The sequence below is a fragment of the Mirounga leonina genome, unplaced genomic scaffold (assembly GCF_011800145.1).
Source record: "Mirounga leonina isolate KUSES-001 unplaced genomic scaffold, KU_Mleo_1.0 Mir_129, whole genome shotgun sequence".
Classification (NCBI taxonomy): Eukaryota; Metazoa; Chordata; class Mammalia; order Carnivora; family Phocidae; genus Mirounga; species Mirounga leonina.
In genome coordinates, this window is record NW_023270323.1 from 25,144,918 (window position 1) to 25,162,878 (window position 17,961).

Here is a 17,961-nt window from a genome sequence, read left to right on the forward strand (position 1 = left end):
ATTCCTTGTCTCGGCCCTCCCCAGAGCAACAGGCTGCGCTTCGCCCTCCTCGGGCCTCAGTTTCCAACCCGGGAAAGAACGGCGGGGTGGTAGTACCCGGGCCCCCGCGGCCCCTCCCGGCCTGCCAGCAGCCCCGCCCCGAGGGCGGAGACCGGGCGGAGCAGCGCGCTCTCCTCCGCCTCCTCTCGACTCGCTGCTGCCCCGGGTGCTCGCGGCGCATGTGCCTGGCGCCCCCTCCCCGGCCCTGGATTCCACTCCCCCTCCGCTCGCGCTGCAGCCGCAGCCGCCTCCAGGCCCCGCGCCGCCTCCGGAGTCCATGGCCGGGACGCGCTGGGTGCTCGGGGCGCTGCTCCGGGGCTGCGGCTGCAACTGCAGCAGCTGCCGGCGCACCGGCGCCGCCTGCCTGCCTTTCTACTCGGCCGCCGGCTCCTTCCCTTCGGGCGTCTCGGGCCGTCGCCGCCTGCTGCTGCTGCTCGGGGCCGCTGCGGCCGCCGCCTCTAACACGCGGGGCCTCCAGTCCGGGCCTGCGTCCGCCGGGAGGCTGGCGGGGCCTCCCCCCGCGGCCGCCTCCGCCGCCGCTGCGGCCGCGGCTTCTTACCCGGCCCTGCGTGCCCCTCTGCTACCGCAGTCGCTGGCGGCGGCCGCGGGCCCGGCGCGGAGCTACAGCCAGGTACGTGGGCGCCGCGAGGGGCCGCGCGCAGGACCCTTCCCCGGTCGCGCGCCCGCGCGCGTGCCCGCGCCCCCCCCCCTGCGCCCCGCGTGCCCCCCCCGGGATCCGCGGCGCGCGCCCCCCCCCCCCCCCCCCCCGCCCTCCCAGTCCTCCTATTGGGCCCCAGAACAAGGGACGCTCTCCCAGGCCTCGGGTTTTCTCCTTGTTTTGTTCTCTCGAGTCTCTGGTCGGTTGGGCAGTGTAAGTGTGGCTAGGGGTGAATGTTGAGGCCTTGTTCCCCGCCGGCCCATGGTAGGTTTTGTGAGGCTGTTGACGCCCCAACCCCGCATCCCTGTCGCTCTCCGCCCGCTGGTTGAGAAGTTGGGAGGCCAGACCCGCGGAGGGTTGGGAGTTTCCGTGCAGCCAGAGCTCTAGGCCTAGGCGGCCCTGGCGCGCCTCGCAGCCTGCTGATGGGAAGGTTCACGCACAGAGTTACGTGGGCTGGGTCGGTGGGGAAGGAAGCTCGTCGCCAGCGCTCCCTACTCTCCCGTGCCCCTGGGGAAAGGCGGGCTGCCCCATTTACTGAAGGTCACCTCTGCACTGCCACCTCCTTTAGCAGAAGGACCTTTAGGACCATGGGTCGCCGCCGACGGGGAGGACAGCGTGGAGACTGATTTCGGGGTGGGGGGGTGGCTAGAAGAGGGGACGCCTAGAGGTAAGGCCACGACTTGGGGACCCAGGAGTGAATCTACAGTGTTTTCTTTTTTAAAGTCACTGTGTCCTTTAAGAACTCAGATTGCAAATATTTTGTGCCTTGTAGGAAGGTTTCTTTTCTGCTTGTTCCGTGGTATCTGGGAAATATCAGCTCACGTTTCGACAACCCAGCTCTTGATATCTTGGATCATATTTATCTTAATTCAATTTGTGCTTCTCCTTGAACTTAGGGAAACTGGGAGGCTAATCAGCATGGCTTCTCTCTGCCAGTGGCTGAGCTAATTGATTTGAATCCTGGCCCAATACTTTGTGCTGCCCTTTTCGGTAAAAGCTTGTGGTGCGTGTGGAATTCTGGGAAAATGGGGACTGTTACCTTTATTTTTTATTTTTTTATTTTTAAGATTTTATTTATTTATTTGACAGAGAGAGACACAGCGAGAGAGGGAACACAAGCAGGGGGAGGGGGAGAGGGAGAAGCAGGCTTCCCGCTGAGCAGGGAGCCCGATGCGGGGCTCGATCCCAGGACCCTGGGTTCGTGACCTGAGCTGAAGGCAGACGCTTAACGACTGAGCCACCCAGGCGCCCCGACTGTTACCTTTATTTAAAAAACACGAACTATCTCTAGTAAGCCTTTGCGAGCTAGCTACTCTCTTGATTTTTTTTTTCTGTGAAATTGACTGTAATGATATCTGTTGAGCCTCTACTAGTGTTACACGCTGTGCTTACATTTATCATTGACTTCTTAAAATTTTACCTACGTCTTCATGAAAATGATGGGAACGTACAAAGGAGTAAAGTATCTCCGTAACACGATAGATTGCAAGTCACTTGACTTAAAGCCTGAGTTGTGTTTCCACATTGGTAATTGTAGTGCTTGTTGCATTTTTATGAAGTATGTCAAAGACATCTGCTAGAGGTTTACGTTTATCTTTTTTTTTTTTTTTTAAGATTTTATTTATTTATTTGAGAGAGAGAATGAGAGACAGCACGAGAGGGAAGAGGGCAGAGGGAGAAGCAGACCCCCTGCTGAGCAGGGAGCCCGATGTGGGACTCGATCCCGGGACTCCAGGATCATGACCTGAGCCGAAGGCAGTCGCTTAACCAACTGAGCCACCCAGGCGCCCGAGGTTTACGTTTATCATTGATTCCTTTTAGGTAGACTTAAGTCTTAACATAAACGGTGGCATGGTACAAAAGAATCTTTTTCTTTAGCCCAGTAGAGTGCAAGTCTTAAAACTTCAGTTGTCATTCCTGGTTATGGTTGTAGTGCTTAATGGAATCTTGTTAAATTCCAGTTTTTGCTTAGTCTTGTAAAATAGAGTTCTTTCGGTATGTCTCAGGCTCTGTCACCTTTTACAATCTTTACCTTACTCAGTTGGTCTGACTTACAGTTGACAGGTTACTCTTTCCAAGCACCCTGCTCTCTTGTTATTTTACCCACTCCAAAGTGTCTTTTATTATTTCTCTTTTGCCTGCTGGGTGAAGGGGACACACATTGAGCTTGACACTCAAGTCCCTCTGTTGTATGGTACCAAGTTCCTTTTGCCAGCTCATCTTCTTTGGCTCCTAATTGTACCCTGCAGTTTAGCCAAATGGGATTATTGCTGTTTTGCAAATGGGCTTTTTTTCATACTGCTTCTTCCCCTCAGCTCTCAAACTGGAATGCCCAATCTTTTGTGTATTGCTGTCAAAATTCTATGCTTCCTTTGAGGCCCCTCTTATATTATGTCTTGATTCTTCTGTTAGTGTTCTGTTTTGAATTTCTATAATAACCTTGTGTCTTAATTGTAGCACATAAAGCATCCTGTTTTGTAGTGCTTGTCTTAGTCTAAGATGGTAAGCTCTTTGAGATGAGAGGCTAATAAGGCACACAATGAGTAGGAGGCACTCATATTTGTCCAGTTGAAGGGACCCTCTTGTCTTGCCTTAACTAAAACATTATTATTAGGTGTAATTTGGGACCGATGAATTTAAAAACAAGCCCTGAATAAAATTTATGTCCTGCCTAATCATTGGGATATGCCTGCTTGTTGCTTTCAAATGTACAATTTAAGCCAAAAAAGGATGAGTTAGATTTGTGAAGTTTATTTCTTGCCTCTGAAATAGTAACTGTCTCCTAAGAATAACATCCAGATCATTGGTTTGCAGAAATAAACATTTTCTAAGTAAGGTTGTCAAAGAAGTATTTTTACATTTCTTCATTTCTCTTGGAAGGAGTCCAAAACTACCTACCTGGAAGACCTTCCACCTCTCCCTGAGTATGAATTGGCTTCATCCAAGCTAGGAGAGGAAGTGGATGATGTTTATCTCATTCGAGCTCAAGGATTGCCGTGGTCATGCACTATAGAAGATGTGGTTAACTTTTTCTCAGGTATATTTTATGTATGTTTGAAATATGTAATTTTGTTTGAGTACAAGGTAGTCTCACAACATGGTAAAAACCAGTTTTCTGGTTTTGGTATGTACTTACCAAAAAACAAAACCAGTTAAGCATAGCTCTTTATGTAATACATACATTTAGAATGCAAGATTGCTAAGTGTCAAGTGATATAATTTCCTTAATGACATTTTTGGAATGTTTACATATCTGTGAATAGTTTTTAAGTTCTGTATCTGACTGTGATTTTTAATTTTCCTCTTAAAAAGCTTTTAGAAAGGGGACGCCTGCGTAACTCAGTCGGTTAAGCGTTCGACTTGATTTCAGCTCAGGTCATGATTTCAGCTCATGATCTCAATCCTGGGATTGAGCCCTGAGTCTGACTCCGTGCTCAGTGGGGAGTCTGCCTGAGGATCTCTCCCTCTGCTTTCCCCAGCTTGCGCATTCTCTCAAATAAATAAATAAAATCTTTAAAAAAAAAAAAAAAGGCTTTATTTATTTATTAAAAATTTTTTTAAAAAGATTTTTATTTATTTGACAGAGACACAGCAAGAGCAGGAACACAAGTAGGGGCAATGGGAGAGGGAGAAGCAGGCTTCCTGCTGAGCAGGGAGCCCGACATGGGGCTCGCTTCTAGGACCCTGGTATCATGACCTGAGCTGAAGGCCAACTGAGCCACCCAGGCGCCCTATTTATTTTTTAAAAAGATTTTATTCATTTATTTGAGAGAGAGCAGAGTGAGCCAGCAGTAGCCAGGGGAGGGGCAGAGGGACAAGCAGACTCCTTGCTGAGCACAGAGCTCTGCCACTGGGCTCAATCCCAGGACCCCGAGATCAAGACCTGAGCTGAAGTCAGATGCTTAACCGACTGAGCCACCGAGGTGCCCCCCCAAAAAAGGCTTTTTAGAGGATGCCATCTTAAATGTTATAAAATGATGTAATAATATATTGAGTACCTTGATGTGCATAGCATTATGTGTGTCAAGTATTTTATGAAGCCACTTACCTCTTCAACTCTGCTGCCATTATACGTATGCAGTATGGGGATCTTGGTAACGAAGAGGGGGCAAAGTTCAATTATGGTAACAAAATTATTCTTACAGGATTTATTTTAAAGTTCCTGTAGTTATGATTATGAGAAAATAAGACACTTCTGTATAAACTTAAGCATATTTTAAACTTTGGATTTGAAACTGATTGTAGAAGCATTGGGAAGGACATGATATATTTTATGTTGAGCTTGTTTGCTCTTTTAATGATCAGGAGATCATAAGCTTATGTACTAAGGTTTGCTCTCTCTCAAGAAAGTGGAACATTTTATAGACTACCATCTCATTAGCATTTGGATGCCTTCAGTGATGGGGGTTTCTATAAAGAATATGATAGACATTTTGGTTCATGCTTTGTTTTGTTGTTGGAATTGGAAGATTGCATTCTAGCGACTTGTATAATTGAGCTAAAAGTTTGATTTCTGGTTTTGATTTTACTCCCATACTTTCAGACTGCAGAATCCGCAATGGTGAGAATGGAATACACTTCCTCTTAAACAGAGATGGGAAACGAAGGGGTGATGCCTTAATTGAAATGGAGTCAGAGCAGGATGTGCAAAAAGCCTTAGAAAAGCATCGCATGTACATGGGACAACGATATGTGGAAGGTACGTGAAGTCATGTCCTGGCTTTTGTGATCAGTACCTTAGCCTGTACTTTCTTTCTTTCTTTTTTTTTTTTTTTAAGATTTTATTTATTTATTTGACAGACACAGCGAGAGAGGGAACACAAGCAAGGGGAGTGGGAGAGGGAGAAGCAGGCTCCCTGCAGAGCAGGGAGCCCGATGTGGGACTCGATCCTAGGACCCTGGGATCATGACCTGAGCCAAAGGCAGTCGCTTAACCGACTGAGCCACCCAGGTGCCCTAGCCTGTACTTTCTAAGGCAGTTTCATTTGGGCCTTAGTAATAATGAAGGAGATAGATATTATGAATACACCCTTTTATAGGGTATGAAAATGAAACAGAGAGATAATCTCAGTTTCTTATCTATAAAATGAGGATGTTGACCAGGTTTAGCTCACAAGTTGTTTAAATAGGTGGCACACAGTAAATATTCAGTCAATGTCATTTGTTATTTTCTCCAGAGAAGTACATAAAGATTAAAAATACTGATTTTTACCTTCTTGGATAACCCACTATTTTTTTTTTAATGTCTTCTTCCTTTGCTTTGTAAATTTGCGTGCTTTCTGTGCTCTTTCTTTGCAGTGTATGAGATAAACAATGAAGATGTGGATGCCTTAATGAAGAGCCTGCAGGTCAAATCTTCACCCGTGGTAAATGATGGCGTGGTTCGTTTGAGAGGACTTCCTTATAGTTGCAATGAGAAAGACATCGTAGACTTCTTTGCAGGTGCTTTTCAGTTATATCATGTTTGGGGCTTCATTTTTTTTCCTTATTGTTTCCTTTTATATCTTAAATGAACCTTTTCCTAGGTAACTGCATGCAGTTGTATTAGGTTCTTTAGGGGAGAACTCTTCACTTGTGTTACGAATGTTTATAGATTATATAAGTGTTTTGACTTATTATGCTAACCTTTGGAGGATGTCACATTTCAGAATTATTTCATGCAGGTTTATTTTACTTTTGAGGAAGATAACCTTTTGCAAGAGTGGCCATATTTGTTTAAGACAGTAACAATTTATATCATTTAAAAGCATTATTGTCTAATTCTTAGCTGTAAAAAATTTAACATTAGTAGTGATGTTAGTCTAAATTCCTGTTTCCCCTATTAACATAATTAATGGCACACACACAAAGATTGTGTGTTTTAGATGGACTGCATGAATCCTAAGTATTCTGGAAATACAGATGTGTAGGTGTTACTAGCTTTGCCACATAATGATTTTCCTCCCCTTTAGGCATGTATCCAGCTTAGAGACTAGCAAAACAGGCCTAACATTTTACTAATAAAATAAAAAAAGTTACTAGTATGTGAACAAATGTATTAATCCTAAGGATAAAAAAGGCTCCTGTTAGCAGCACTAATTTGTAATAATTTTGTGTCCTAGGACTGAATATAGTAGACATCACTTTTGTCATGGACTACAGAGGGAGAAGAAAAACAGGAGAAGCCTATGTGCAGTTTGAAGAACCAGAAATGGCCAACCAAGCTCTATTGAAACATAGGGAAGAAATTGGTAACCGGTGAGTGAAGCAGATTCTAATAATGCTCAAGTATTATATGTTGGGTCATTTTGATGAATGCACTGTAGTAGAACTGTAAAAATTATCTACAGAAAAGTAGAATAATATGATGACCTGTCAAATGCCCATCACTTAGAATTAACAAATTATTAACATTTGTTATATTTGCTTCATCTGTTTTTTCAGTATGCATCTTTAAAAAACATTTTTTTTATTAAAAAAAATGTTTTTTAAGGTTTTTATTTATTTGACAGAGAGAGAGAGAGCACAAGTAGGCAGAGCAGCAGGCAGAGGGAGAGGGAGAAGAAGGCTCTCTGCCGAGCAGGGAGCCCGACTCGGGGCTCGATCCCAGGACCGTGGGATCATGACCTGAGCTGAAGGCAGCCGCTTAACGACTGAGCCACCCAGGCACCCCTAAAAAACATTTTCTCATGTGGTCCTAATATCACGTCTAACAAAATTGGTGGTAATTTATTGTCTAATGCCTGTCCATAGTCACACTTTCCCAATTATACCAAAATTGTCTTTTCACAGTTTTTTTTGTTTTTTTTTTTTTTGAGAGATAGCAAGAGAGAGCACTGAGCTGAGAGGAGAAGGAGAAGTAGGTTCCCTGCGAGCAAGGAGCCCAATGAGGGGCTTAATCCCAGGATCCTGGGACCGTGACCTGGGCCAAAGGCAGATGCTCAACTCACTGAGCCACCCAGGCACCACTCAGAGTTGTTATTTTTTTTTTTTTTTTTTTTCCTTTGGTACCAGAATCTAGATATGGTCCGCACATGGCATTTGATAGTTAATATCTACAGTTCTCTTAAACTAGAGTAAGTCTCCTTCTCCTTTATGTTTTTATTCCCTTCCCCTTTTTAAATGCAATTAACTTTTGAGGAAGTTGAGTCAATCACCCTGTACAATGTCTCATGTTTTATGTTGATCTTATTGCTTCTTCATGGTGTCGCTTTGTTCCTTTGTATCTGTTATTTTCTGAAAACTGGAAGTTCAAGCTAAAGTCTTGAATTGAATCAGGCTAACATTTTGATACAGATACACTATAGGTATTGTTTTATACTGCATATCACATCACATTGGATGCATGTAGTGTTGGATGGGTTCATTTGTGTCAAATTTGGAGGAGTACTCAAAAGTGTCAGATTTTAGATTGCTGTTTTGCTGCTTTCTGGCTGTTTTACTTGGCTCCTTTGAAGTTTTAAAAAAATGAAAAGCTATTTTAAAGCTATGTATTTTAGGATCTGTGTATAGAATTGATTTAGAGGTCTTTGTTAAATTTTTTAAAAATAAAAATGGTTTTGCAAAGCACCCTCTTCTCCCTTTTTTTTTAGTACTCTTCACATTTTCTTATAATATGTCTTAGAACAAACCAGTGCTATTTTTTTTGGTAAAGATTTTATTTATTTATTTGACAGAGACACAGCAAGAGAGGGAACACAAGCAGGGGGAGTGGAGGAGGGAGAAGCAGGCTTCCCGGGGAGCAGGGAGCCCGATGCGGGGCTCGGTCCCAGGACCCTGGGATCATGACCTGAGCCGAAGGCAGACGCTTAATGACTGAGCCACCCAGGCGCCCCTCAGTGCTATGTTTTTATGTGGGAACATTATGGCAGTCTATAAATCTCTTCAGTAAATTAAGAAGTGGTGCCTATCTTTATAGATCTATAAATACAAATGATTTTTGCAATTCAGGCTTAATAACCTAATTGGAAAAGCAGTATTGAGAAAAAAAGAAACTGGTTTCAGAAGCTTGGATTTAATAGATAATCCCACTGCCAAGCAGGTAGCAAATCAGATTTGACATTTAGTTCATGAATTCTCATTGGCGTCTTATTGAAGTTCTGGGGGTTTTTAGCTCCTCATATACTCTGACTTTTAATATCTTACACAGATATCATTAATTTTCACAGAATTGGGCGTCTGGGTGGCTCAGTTGGTTGGGCGACTGCCTTCGGCTCAGGTCATGATCCTGGAGTCCCGGGATCGAGTCCCACATCGGGCTCCCTGCTCGGCAGGGAGTCTGCTTCTCCCTCTCCCACTCCCCGTTTGTGTTCCCTCTCTTGCTGTGTCTTTCTCTGTCAAATAAATAAATAAAAATCTTTAAAAAAAAATTTTTTTTTTTCACAGAATTGACTTGTAAGGCTTTAAGAGACTGTTAACCAACTGTTAAAAAAAAACCCAAAAAAACCCTTCTTACCAGATATTTTCATACACACAATTAATCTTGGCATAGTTGTTCTCACGAAGTAAGTAAATACTGTTAAAATGTATATGAAGAAAGCTGTTATCTTGGGCAGGGGTGTGGGGGAGATTAAATCAGTGACATGTACTGTTGAGAATACTTTTCATGGACTAATATTTGTATCTAGTCTTACCTTGTCCCTCATCTGTTATCTTTGGACACTCGTGTTTCATAAGCTGTTGGAAATATATATGCATGTTTTATTTTAAATGACTTCAGTGTAAAGTGACTTTGCATTGTTTTGATATAGGTATATAGAGATATTTCCAAGCAGAAGGAATGAAGTCCGAACACATGTTGGTTCTCATAAGGGAAAGAAAATGGCATCTTCTCCTACTGCTAAGTATATAACTGAGCCAGAAATGGTCTTTGAAGAACATGAAGTAAATGAGGATATTCGACCCATGACAGCTTTTGAAAGTGAGAAGGAAATAGGTAAGGACCTGCATCTTATTGAGACTTATTGGATCTATTTTGTATGTTTTGATATTTAAAATATTTTTTATGACCATGTTGTATGGGATTATTAGATTATAGGACCAGGGAATTGAGTTGGAAGATTTATCTGTCTTTGAGTGTAGTATGTACTTTGAATATGTGCAGAAGGGCTTAATTATTTTGTTAAGTTTTTATATAATCATTCTTGTGGATTTTATATAAAAAGCTGGGTGGCACAAATATAATAAAACAACATAAAATGTCATCATTTAAACTAAGGTGAGAAAAGATGTAGAGGGCTCGAATGTTGACTAAAGAAGTTTTGTTTGCCTCTGTATTTAATTATTCCTCTGATTCCTAACCCAAAGTAACATGTGGAATCTTTGAAGTGTGATAATTCCTTTTTAAACTCATGCCATGGTGGGGTGCCTGGGTGGCTCAGTTGGTTGAGCGGCAGACTCTTGATTTCTGCTCAGGTCGTGACCTGGGGGTCCTGGGATTGAGCCCTGGGTTGGGCTCTGAGCTCAGCAGGGAGTCTCCTTCAGGATTCTCTCCCTCTGCCCCTCCCCACCATCTCTCGCTCTCTTGCTCTCTCAAATAAATCTTTAAACTCACGCCATGGGATTATCCCATTATCATATTTCTTTTTTTTTTCAGTGCCTGTAACCCAGAGAGTTTCTTTTATTTCCACTCATAATCATTTTTCCCTCTCACTATTCTTTTTTATTTTTTTTTTAAAGATTTTATTTATTTATTTGACAGAGAGAGACATAGCAAGAGAGGGAACACAAGCAGGGGGAGTGGGAGAGAGAGAAGCAGGCTTCCCACCAAGCACAGAGCCCGATGTGGGGCTCGATCCCAGGACCCCGGGATCATGACCTGAGCCGAAGGCAGACTCAACTGACTGAGCCACACACGCGCCCCATCCTTCTCTCTATTCTTATATAAATACCTGTTTTTTTTTTTTTTTTTTGTAATCTGGTAGCGGTTTGAGGTACGAAATCTTTACGCTAAATCCTCATGGGTGTTCAGGTGATATTTGTTAGGTGGCAGAAATGTCAGAACATTTTTGCTTTTAAAATTAAAGCCCTTCTTGGGTATGTGCACCCCGATGTTTATAGCAGCAGTGTCCACAATAGCCAAACTGTGGATAGAGCCAAGATGTCCATCGACAGATGAATGGATAAAGAAGATGTGGTACACACACACACACACACACACACACGGTGGAATATTATGCAGCCATCAAAAGGAATGAAATCTTGCCATTTGTAACGACGTGGTTGGAACTAGAGGGTACTATGCTAAGCAAAATAAGTCAATCAGAGAAAGACATGTATCATATGACCTCACTGATATGAGGAATTCTTAATCTCAGGAAACAAACTGAGGGTTGCTGGAGTGGTGGAGGGTCGGAGGGATGGGGTGACTGGGTGATAGACATTGGGGAGGGCATGTGCTATGGTGAGCGTTGTGTATTGTTTAAGACTGTTGAATCACAGACCTGTACCTCTGAAACAAGTAATACATTATATGTTAAAAAAAAAGAAGAAGATAGTAGGAAGGGTAAAAGGAAGGGGGGGAAATCGGAGAGGGAGACGAATCATGAGAGACTATGGACTCTGAGAAACAAACAGGGTTCTAGAGGGGAAGGAGGTGGGAGGATGGGTTAGCCTAGTGATGGGTATTAAAGGGGACACGTTCTGCATGGAGCACTGGATGTTATACGTAAATAATGAATCATGGAACACTACATCAGAAACTAATGATGTAATAAAGTATGGTGATTAACATAACATAATAAAAAAGAAAATTAAAGCCCTTCTTCCTTACTGGTTCAGGAAGAATTGAGGGTTTTGACAGAAAGGTCATACCTAATTATAATCTGTTAATAACTCTTGAAGCTCTTATGTTTCTGACAGTGCTTTCTGTCCCACTTCTCAGAACTGCCTAAGGAGATGTCAGAAAAGCTTCCAGAGGCTGTTGATTTTGGAACTACATCTTCACTACATTTTGTCCACATGAGAGGATTGCCTTTCCAAGCTAATGCCCAAGACATTATAAACGTGTGTGGCAGTAAGATATCCAATCTCAATAGGTTTGAACAAAAATTCTAAAACTGAACTTACATTAACATGGGAAAGATAGAGAAGAAAATATCCTATTTCTGAACTATTTTTGGACAGTAAGGTGGCATCTCCTTGGTTGTGGAAGCTTGTTTTCTTCAGCTGAGAAGTGTGGGCTTTATTATATTTTAAGGTCAAATGTATTATGATAAGAGGATTTTATAGATACAAAATAATGATGTAGCATTAGTATTCAAAGTAAGTTTGGTTTTTCTCTAAATTGGTTCAGCCTACTCATTTTTGAGTTTAGGAAGCCGAGACTCAGGGAATTTGTCACAGGGTGGTTATATACTAAACGAATCCCAGTGCTCCTAAATACTTAGAAGCTTGTAGCCTTCATCGGGATTCCCTAATTTTTGAGAAAGGAATTTTAAAAATATTTTTATAACAATGTATGAAAAGAAAGGGAAACAACAATAGCCATACTGACTTCATGAATTCGAGGACATATACTTAAGGTAGATCCAAACCTAGAATCTTCAGTTAGTAGTGGGTCCTCAAAGTTGTCTTCATTATTTCAAAAAGCCTGATAAGAATCCTATCTTTAACCAGACAAAGTTCACACAGTCTCATTGGAGCATTATATTCTTTTGCTTTGGTTTGAAATGATAACCACTCAGTGTGGTAGCTCTGTTCATGTAGTGCTGGTAAAAACTGATGAGCAAGCACATAGCTGATGTAAAAATGACTTATTAAGAAATGAAGGATGGACACTCTTTAGAAACAGGGAAGGATGTGTGTGAGAGGAGTAATAGAAGCAGTCCTTTCTAGCGTAAGAAAGTTTGAGCACTCTTGCTGTATTGTGTATTGTACAGTTTTTTTCTGTGATTATATAGTTGAAATGTAACCTTGAGTTCTAACAGGATCAGAAAAGCCAGACGACAGGGTAGATGTGTAACTACTTTGTTGCTTAAAGAGATTCTCTAAAAACAAATTTCTTGGGTGTATGAATCAGAGTCTGAAAGAAAAATGCAGAACCTTAGACTTCTAGAAATCGGGCCTGCTACCATTATATTCCTTTTAGCTTCTTTTGTTTGTTGTTTAGTTCTTTGCTCCGCTGAAGCCTGTTAGAATCACCATGGAATACAGTTCTAATGGGAAGGCCACTGGAGAGGCTGACGTGCACTTCGATACCCATGAGGATGCTGTTGCAGCTATGCTCAAGGATCGGTCCCATGTTCGTAAGTGCTGCCCATGGTTTGCATTGTCAGTTTTGACATCTGTCTTTGCCTTTCTCTGTTTTGGAGTTTGCCTAGACCTTTTCCTTGGGAAAACTCTGCGGTGTTAATACTACAAAATTAAATATAAAAAGGACAGAATGCTGTATTGTAATGAAAAACATTTGTTTGCTAATTGTCTTGCATATTTCTATGCAGAGGTAGGATTTTTTTTGCTTGTTTTTAATTTTGTTTTCGTTTTTAATTAGGAAATGTAATAGACAAAGGGTTTGAGTTGCTGTCTGAACTATGAGAAAATGACTATAGTATTATTTCTCCCTTTTCAGCTTCTTAAAATGAATCTTTTTTTGTCATTCTCAGACCATAGATATATTGAATTGTTCCTGAATTCATGTCCAAAGGGAAAATAAGACTTCCAGGGACTCCAGATAATAAGGTAAATTTAAGAGGTACAATTGTGAGAATTATTTTCAATTGATAAGTTAAGTATTAACTCACTAATTTGTAATATGGTGGAGACCATTCTTTTCTTTCTTTCTTTTTTTTTTTTTTTTAAGATTTTATTTACTTTTTAGAGGAGGTGTGTGTGTGTGCGCAGGGCAAGGAGCAGAAGGAGAGGGAGAAGCAGACTCTATGCTGAGCACAGGGCCTGATGCAGAGCTCGATCCCAGGACCCTGAGATCATGACTTGAGCCCACATTAAGAGTTGATGCTCAGCCAACTGAGCCACCCAGGAGCCCCTTAATAATGATCAGACTAATCATGATAACTGAAACATCAAAATAAGGAATGAAAATCTCCTGGGAAATAGGATTCATTATGATTGTATAGTGGTTTTGGGTATTTTTCCCATATAGAATCTATTGGCATCATTCCCAATATTCATCCTGCTGTGTGCCTAAAAATAATTTTTTACCTTTAATAGCTATAAATTATAATATACTGAAAATGTGCTTATAGTAGCTTTTCTTCCTATAAAATTTAAACACATTTCTTCAGTTCTAAGATATTAAAATGTTTAAAATGATATATTTGAAATTAATATCATTATTATCTACACTTAATGTACCACTGTCTCTTTCCTAAAAAAGTGTTATGAAAATAGTTGTCTGTCCTAGGAAGTACACGATTTCATAGAGTTAACTTAATGTGTGACAAATCTACTAAATGTGTTGGTGCCCCTCCTTTGACTAAATGTTATGTGGTATCTTTTATTTCCCCATAAAATCTTTTAATGTATTATAATCATTTTTCTGTTTGTAGTGGTACATTTGAGATAGTTAACTGTAATGATTTCTTGGAAATATAGGAGGCATTTCTTTACTGTAGTTGTCACAGGCTATTTTGGATATAAAGTCCCACAATCTTGTGATGTTAAATATTAGCTAAAATCTGTGTAAAATATGTTCTGTGCTTAACTCTGAAAATCTGTCCTTATAGCAGGCTGTAAACACTAATGCCTAACTAATTTTCTTTACTGTAACTTAATGGATTTGTCACTGAATGGATTTACACTAAATCAAAAAAAAAGTATTGGGGCACTTGGGTGGCTTATTCGGGTAAGTGTCTGACTCTTGATCTCAATCTCACAGTTGTGAGTTCAGGCCCCTCAAAAAAAAAAAAATTAAATTTGTAATTTTAAATGGTCTGGGAAAGGGTATGGTATGGTAACACTTTCTCTTTTATTTATTTATTTTGCACTACTTTTTCATTTTGAGTAAATGTGCAACATTTTTCGTTTTATTTTCAGGATGAAGCAAGAAGCATTTCATTTGCACATCTTTTCTTGGACATGGAATATAAAGTTCCAGTTTTGTAGCAGCAACTGCTAGAGAAAGGATTTGGGGGTTTTGGGTTAATTGCTTATAAGACAAATTACGTAGTGGACTGTTTAGAAAGGAAAAGGAAAGATTCAGTTTGGAATTATGAAATAAACCACAAATTTAAATTTTCGTTTAATCTGTTCAAGATCTGATTTAAAAATCTGGGGTTTTTATTACATACGATTAAACAGTTTGTTTTCATAGGAGATGTGTTACCCAATGAAAAGACTACATCTTTTTATTTAGCACTGTCCTTGAAAATCTTTTCTCCCATTTTACAAATGGTCTGTTGGAGGTTTTGTCCTTTTGCCTATGAATTAAGGCTCTGATGTAAAACTTCTCTGGAATGAAATACTGATTTATTTTAACCAAATACTCACCAAAGCAAGGAAAGGCTTCAGACCTTTGAATTATTAAGGTTTGGCAAAGTAGTTATAATTTTAGGTGTATTAGATTACTTAGGTAGGAGTAGAAATTAAAAAAAAAAAAAATAAGTATCACAGGTTAGTGAGTTAAGTGACAACAATTTGGCAGTTTTACGCCTTTGGAAATGTTTTGCCTTTCTAAGCCTTGTGCTAAAGGCATTTGACTTTGGTGCCTGTATCCTTAAGGAGAGAATTCTTGTCTCAGAAGTTCTCTGAACACTCACCCCCCCCCCAACTTTTTTTTGACTGTGGGTAAATCTTGAGGGTGTTTGTTAGTCTCAAAACCGTGAAGTGACATGTCAGAACAGTCCTGACTGGTAAAGACATTAATGGCTTCACTTGAATTTAAACCAGCTCCTGAGAGGAAAAAGAAACTGTCTCCTCATTTGCTTTTTTCAGTGGGATAGCACATCCCATATTTTAGAACAAGTAGGGGTGCCTTGCTTAAACAAAAATAGCATTTAATGTATAACTGTGTGAAGGGTTTATGGATAAAGCTGTACTTCTGTCACATTGTGACAGTACCTTCTGCTTTAATATTAAACCGCTTGTTATTGAAATACTGGATCAAAATGGCTGGCTTCGAAATGTGTCCTTAATAAACTAACTTTATGTGCACCTGTGTAGGAGAATCAAAGTCCTGTATACTTTCTTTGCCTTGTTCCTGTTCTCAGGGTGACGGCTGCCACATAGTTACCAGGAGGTAAAAGTCTAGTTCTTAAAATTGAATTAGCCCGGATTTCTGAGAGGTGATATCTGGAAGAGAGAGGACGTCTTCTCTCACTGAATCCATAACCATCTTTGATTACCAGCTAAGATACGAGATCACTGTACTGTAAGTAGTCAATAAATGAAGACTCGTTTCAGGCTGCAGATTACCTAAGAGTATTTATTTTGGAGTGTGTGTATCAACCAAATATATTTTTGTTACGTCAAATCCTGGTATAGTTTAAAAAGAAATGGCAATTTTCGTTTGTATTTTCATCATCCCATATAAACATGACTTCATTAACCATCTTAACCTATTCAGTATTAGTACTTAAGTAGAAATGTGTCTTCACGGATGGCTGAGTGTACCAAGCTCTCAGAAGTGGCGTCTGTAGCTGTGTGATCTATTAGAATATGGTCTTTTTTCTGTTTAGCAGTAGGTATTTAATTTGCTGTGGAAAAAATCTATAGGGACTGTTGGGATTGGGGTTGGTGAGAAATTAATTCATTTGCAGTTACTTTATTTTAAAGCTAATGGATTTCATTTGTACATCTCTAGGAAGAGAATGAGAGCAAAAGCATTAAGAGGTTATGTGGTGGGTAAGCGTGAAGGCGGCAAGGGGCGTCTTGCTATGCTAGCGGCTCAGTGCTCAGTACAAGAGCTGGCCGTCCTTGGGAAGTCATCTTAGGACTTCGTGTGTTTTACTCCTTTAGTAGGTGATAGCTCATGATTTAGGCTAGTAAGTGAATGATTGCTGAGAAGGCAAATGTAGCTACTGGGAGGAGAAGAAAAGCACGTAATAGATTAAAAGTAATCTTTTCTTTCCATCCAGTCGAAAGACATACTTCTGTCTCCCAAAATTTGACAAAACTGGGTTGTGTACTATCATTAGCTATTGAAAGAAGTTATGATGGTGAGTTTTGCTCTTGTGTTTGGGTCCTTTATGTCCTTATAATCTCTTTGGTGATAAAGCTATAAAAAAGCAGGTTTAGATACAGACAGGTTACCCATCTTGCTGTGGCTAGCCACTTGAATTGCAGGGGCAACTCTGATAAGTAGCTTATAGATACCAAGGAGGAGATTGTGATCTCATTGATACACTCACATCGAGAACGAAGCAGAACCAGAGTGGGTGGATGCAGCTTCTGCCAGGTGGGAAGGGAGACCGAGTCCACTGTGGCGTGGAAGGCTCTAAATCCTCACTGCTGCTGTGGTGTGGGGAGGAGGAAGCAGGAGAAGCCCACTTAGAGCCATGTGCCATTTTGAGGCAAAGGCCCTGCTTGTTATTAGCATGTCCTGTCGGCATCCTCTGCCACGAACAGTCCTTCAACAGATTCTCGTTTGGAGTTTTTTCTTTGGGTTATATCCTATTCATTTTATAATTTAAAACATTCCATTGTTTTAAGAGTTTCCCCTAAATTATGTGAAAGCGTTCACATTCACCTGGCAGGACCTGTGTTATGGAGTAGAATGGTGTATCTCAGCAGTAAAGTAGAAGCAGGCTTAAGTGCCAGAGGCTTTGAAAAAAAGTGCTGTCATGTAGTAGGAATACATTTTCCCTTAATTCAGATTAGAAAAGAATCTCTGAGGTTTGTAGGAAGGGAATAAAGCTGCTATAAACATTCATGTGTAGGTTTTTGTGTGTACGTAAGATTTCAACTCATTGGGGTAAATACCAAGAAATAAAATTGCTAGATCATATGGTAAGACTATGTTTAGTTTTGTAAGAAACTGCCAAACTTCCAAGGTAACTGTGTCATTTTGCATTCCCACTAGCAATGAATGAGAGTTCCTGCAGCAGTTCATTCTTGTCAGCATTGAGTGTTGTCAGTGTTTTGAATTTGAGCTATTGTAATAGGTGTTTACTCGTTATCTTGTTTTATTTTGCAATTCCATAATGACCTAAGATGGTGAGCATCTTTTTTATACATTTATTTGCATCTGCATATTGTCTCTGGTGAGATGTGTGTTTAGATCTTTTGCCCAGCTTTTTAGTTAGGTGGTTTTCTTATTAAATTTTAGGACAGGGATATAGGAAGGTTTAGTTTGGTTCTTAAACCTTGATGATATGAAAATAAATGGTGGG

General features: G+C 40.7%; 1 protein-coding gene across 2 annotated transcripts; it reads left to right on the forward strand.

The window, feature by feature from the left end:
• Nucleotides 1-215: 215 nt before the first annotated feature.
• Nucleotides 216-15,798, forward strand: GRSF1 (G-rich RNA sequence binding factor 1). Of its 2 annotated transcripts, none has more exons than XM_035004855.1 (10): nucleotides 216-670; nucleotides 3,578-3,734; nucleotides 5,241-5,396; nucleotides 5,996-6,139; nucleotides 6,799-6,934; nucleotides 9,427-9,611; nucleotides 11,559-11,680; nucleotides 12,786-12,921; nucleotides 13,279-13,354; nucleotides 14,669-15,798. In XM_035004855.1, the coding sequence occupies exons 1-9, from the start codon at nucleotides 317-319 to the stop codon at nucleotides 13,326-13,328; spliced, it is 1,440 nt and encodes a 479-aa protein (XP_034860746.1). In that variant the 5' UTR covers nucleotides 216-316; the 3' UTR covers nucleotides 13,329-13,354; nucleotides 14,669-15,798. The 2 variants fall into 2 exon arrangements, with proteins under 2 accessions (XP_034860746.1, XP_034860747.1); XM_035004856.1 differs by lacking the exon at nucleotides 216-670 and adding an exon at nucleotides 891-961.
• Nucleotides 15,799-17,961: the final 2,163 nt, after the last annotated feature.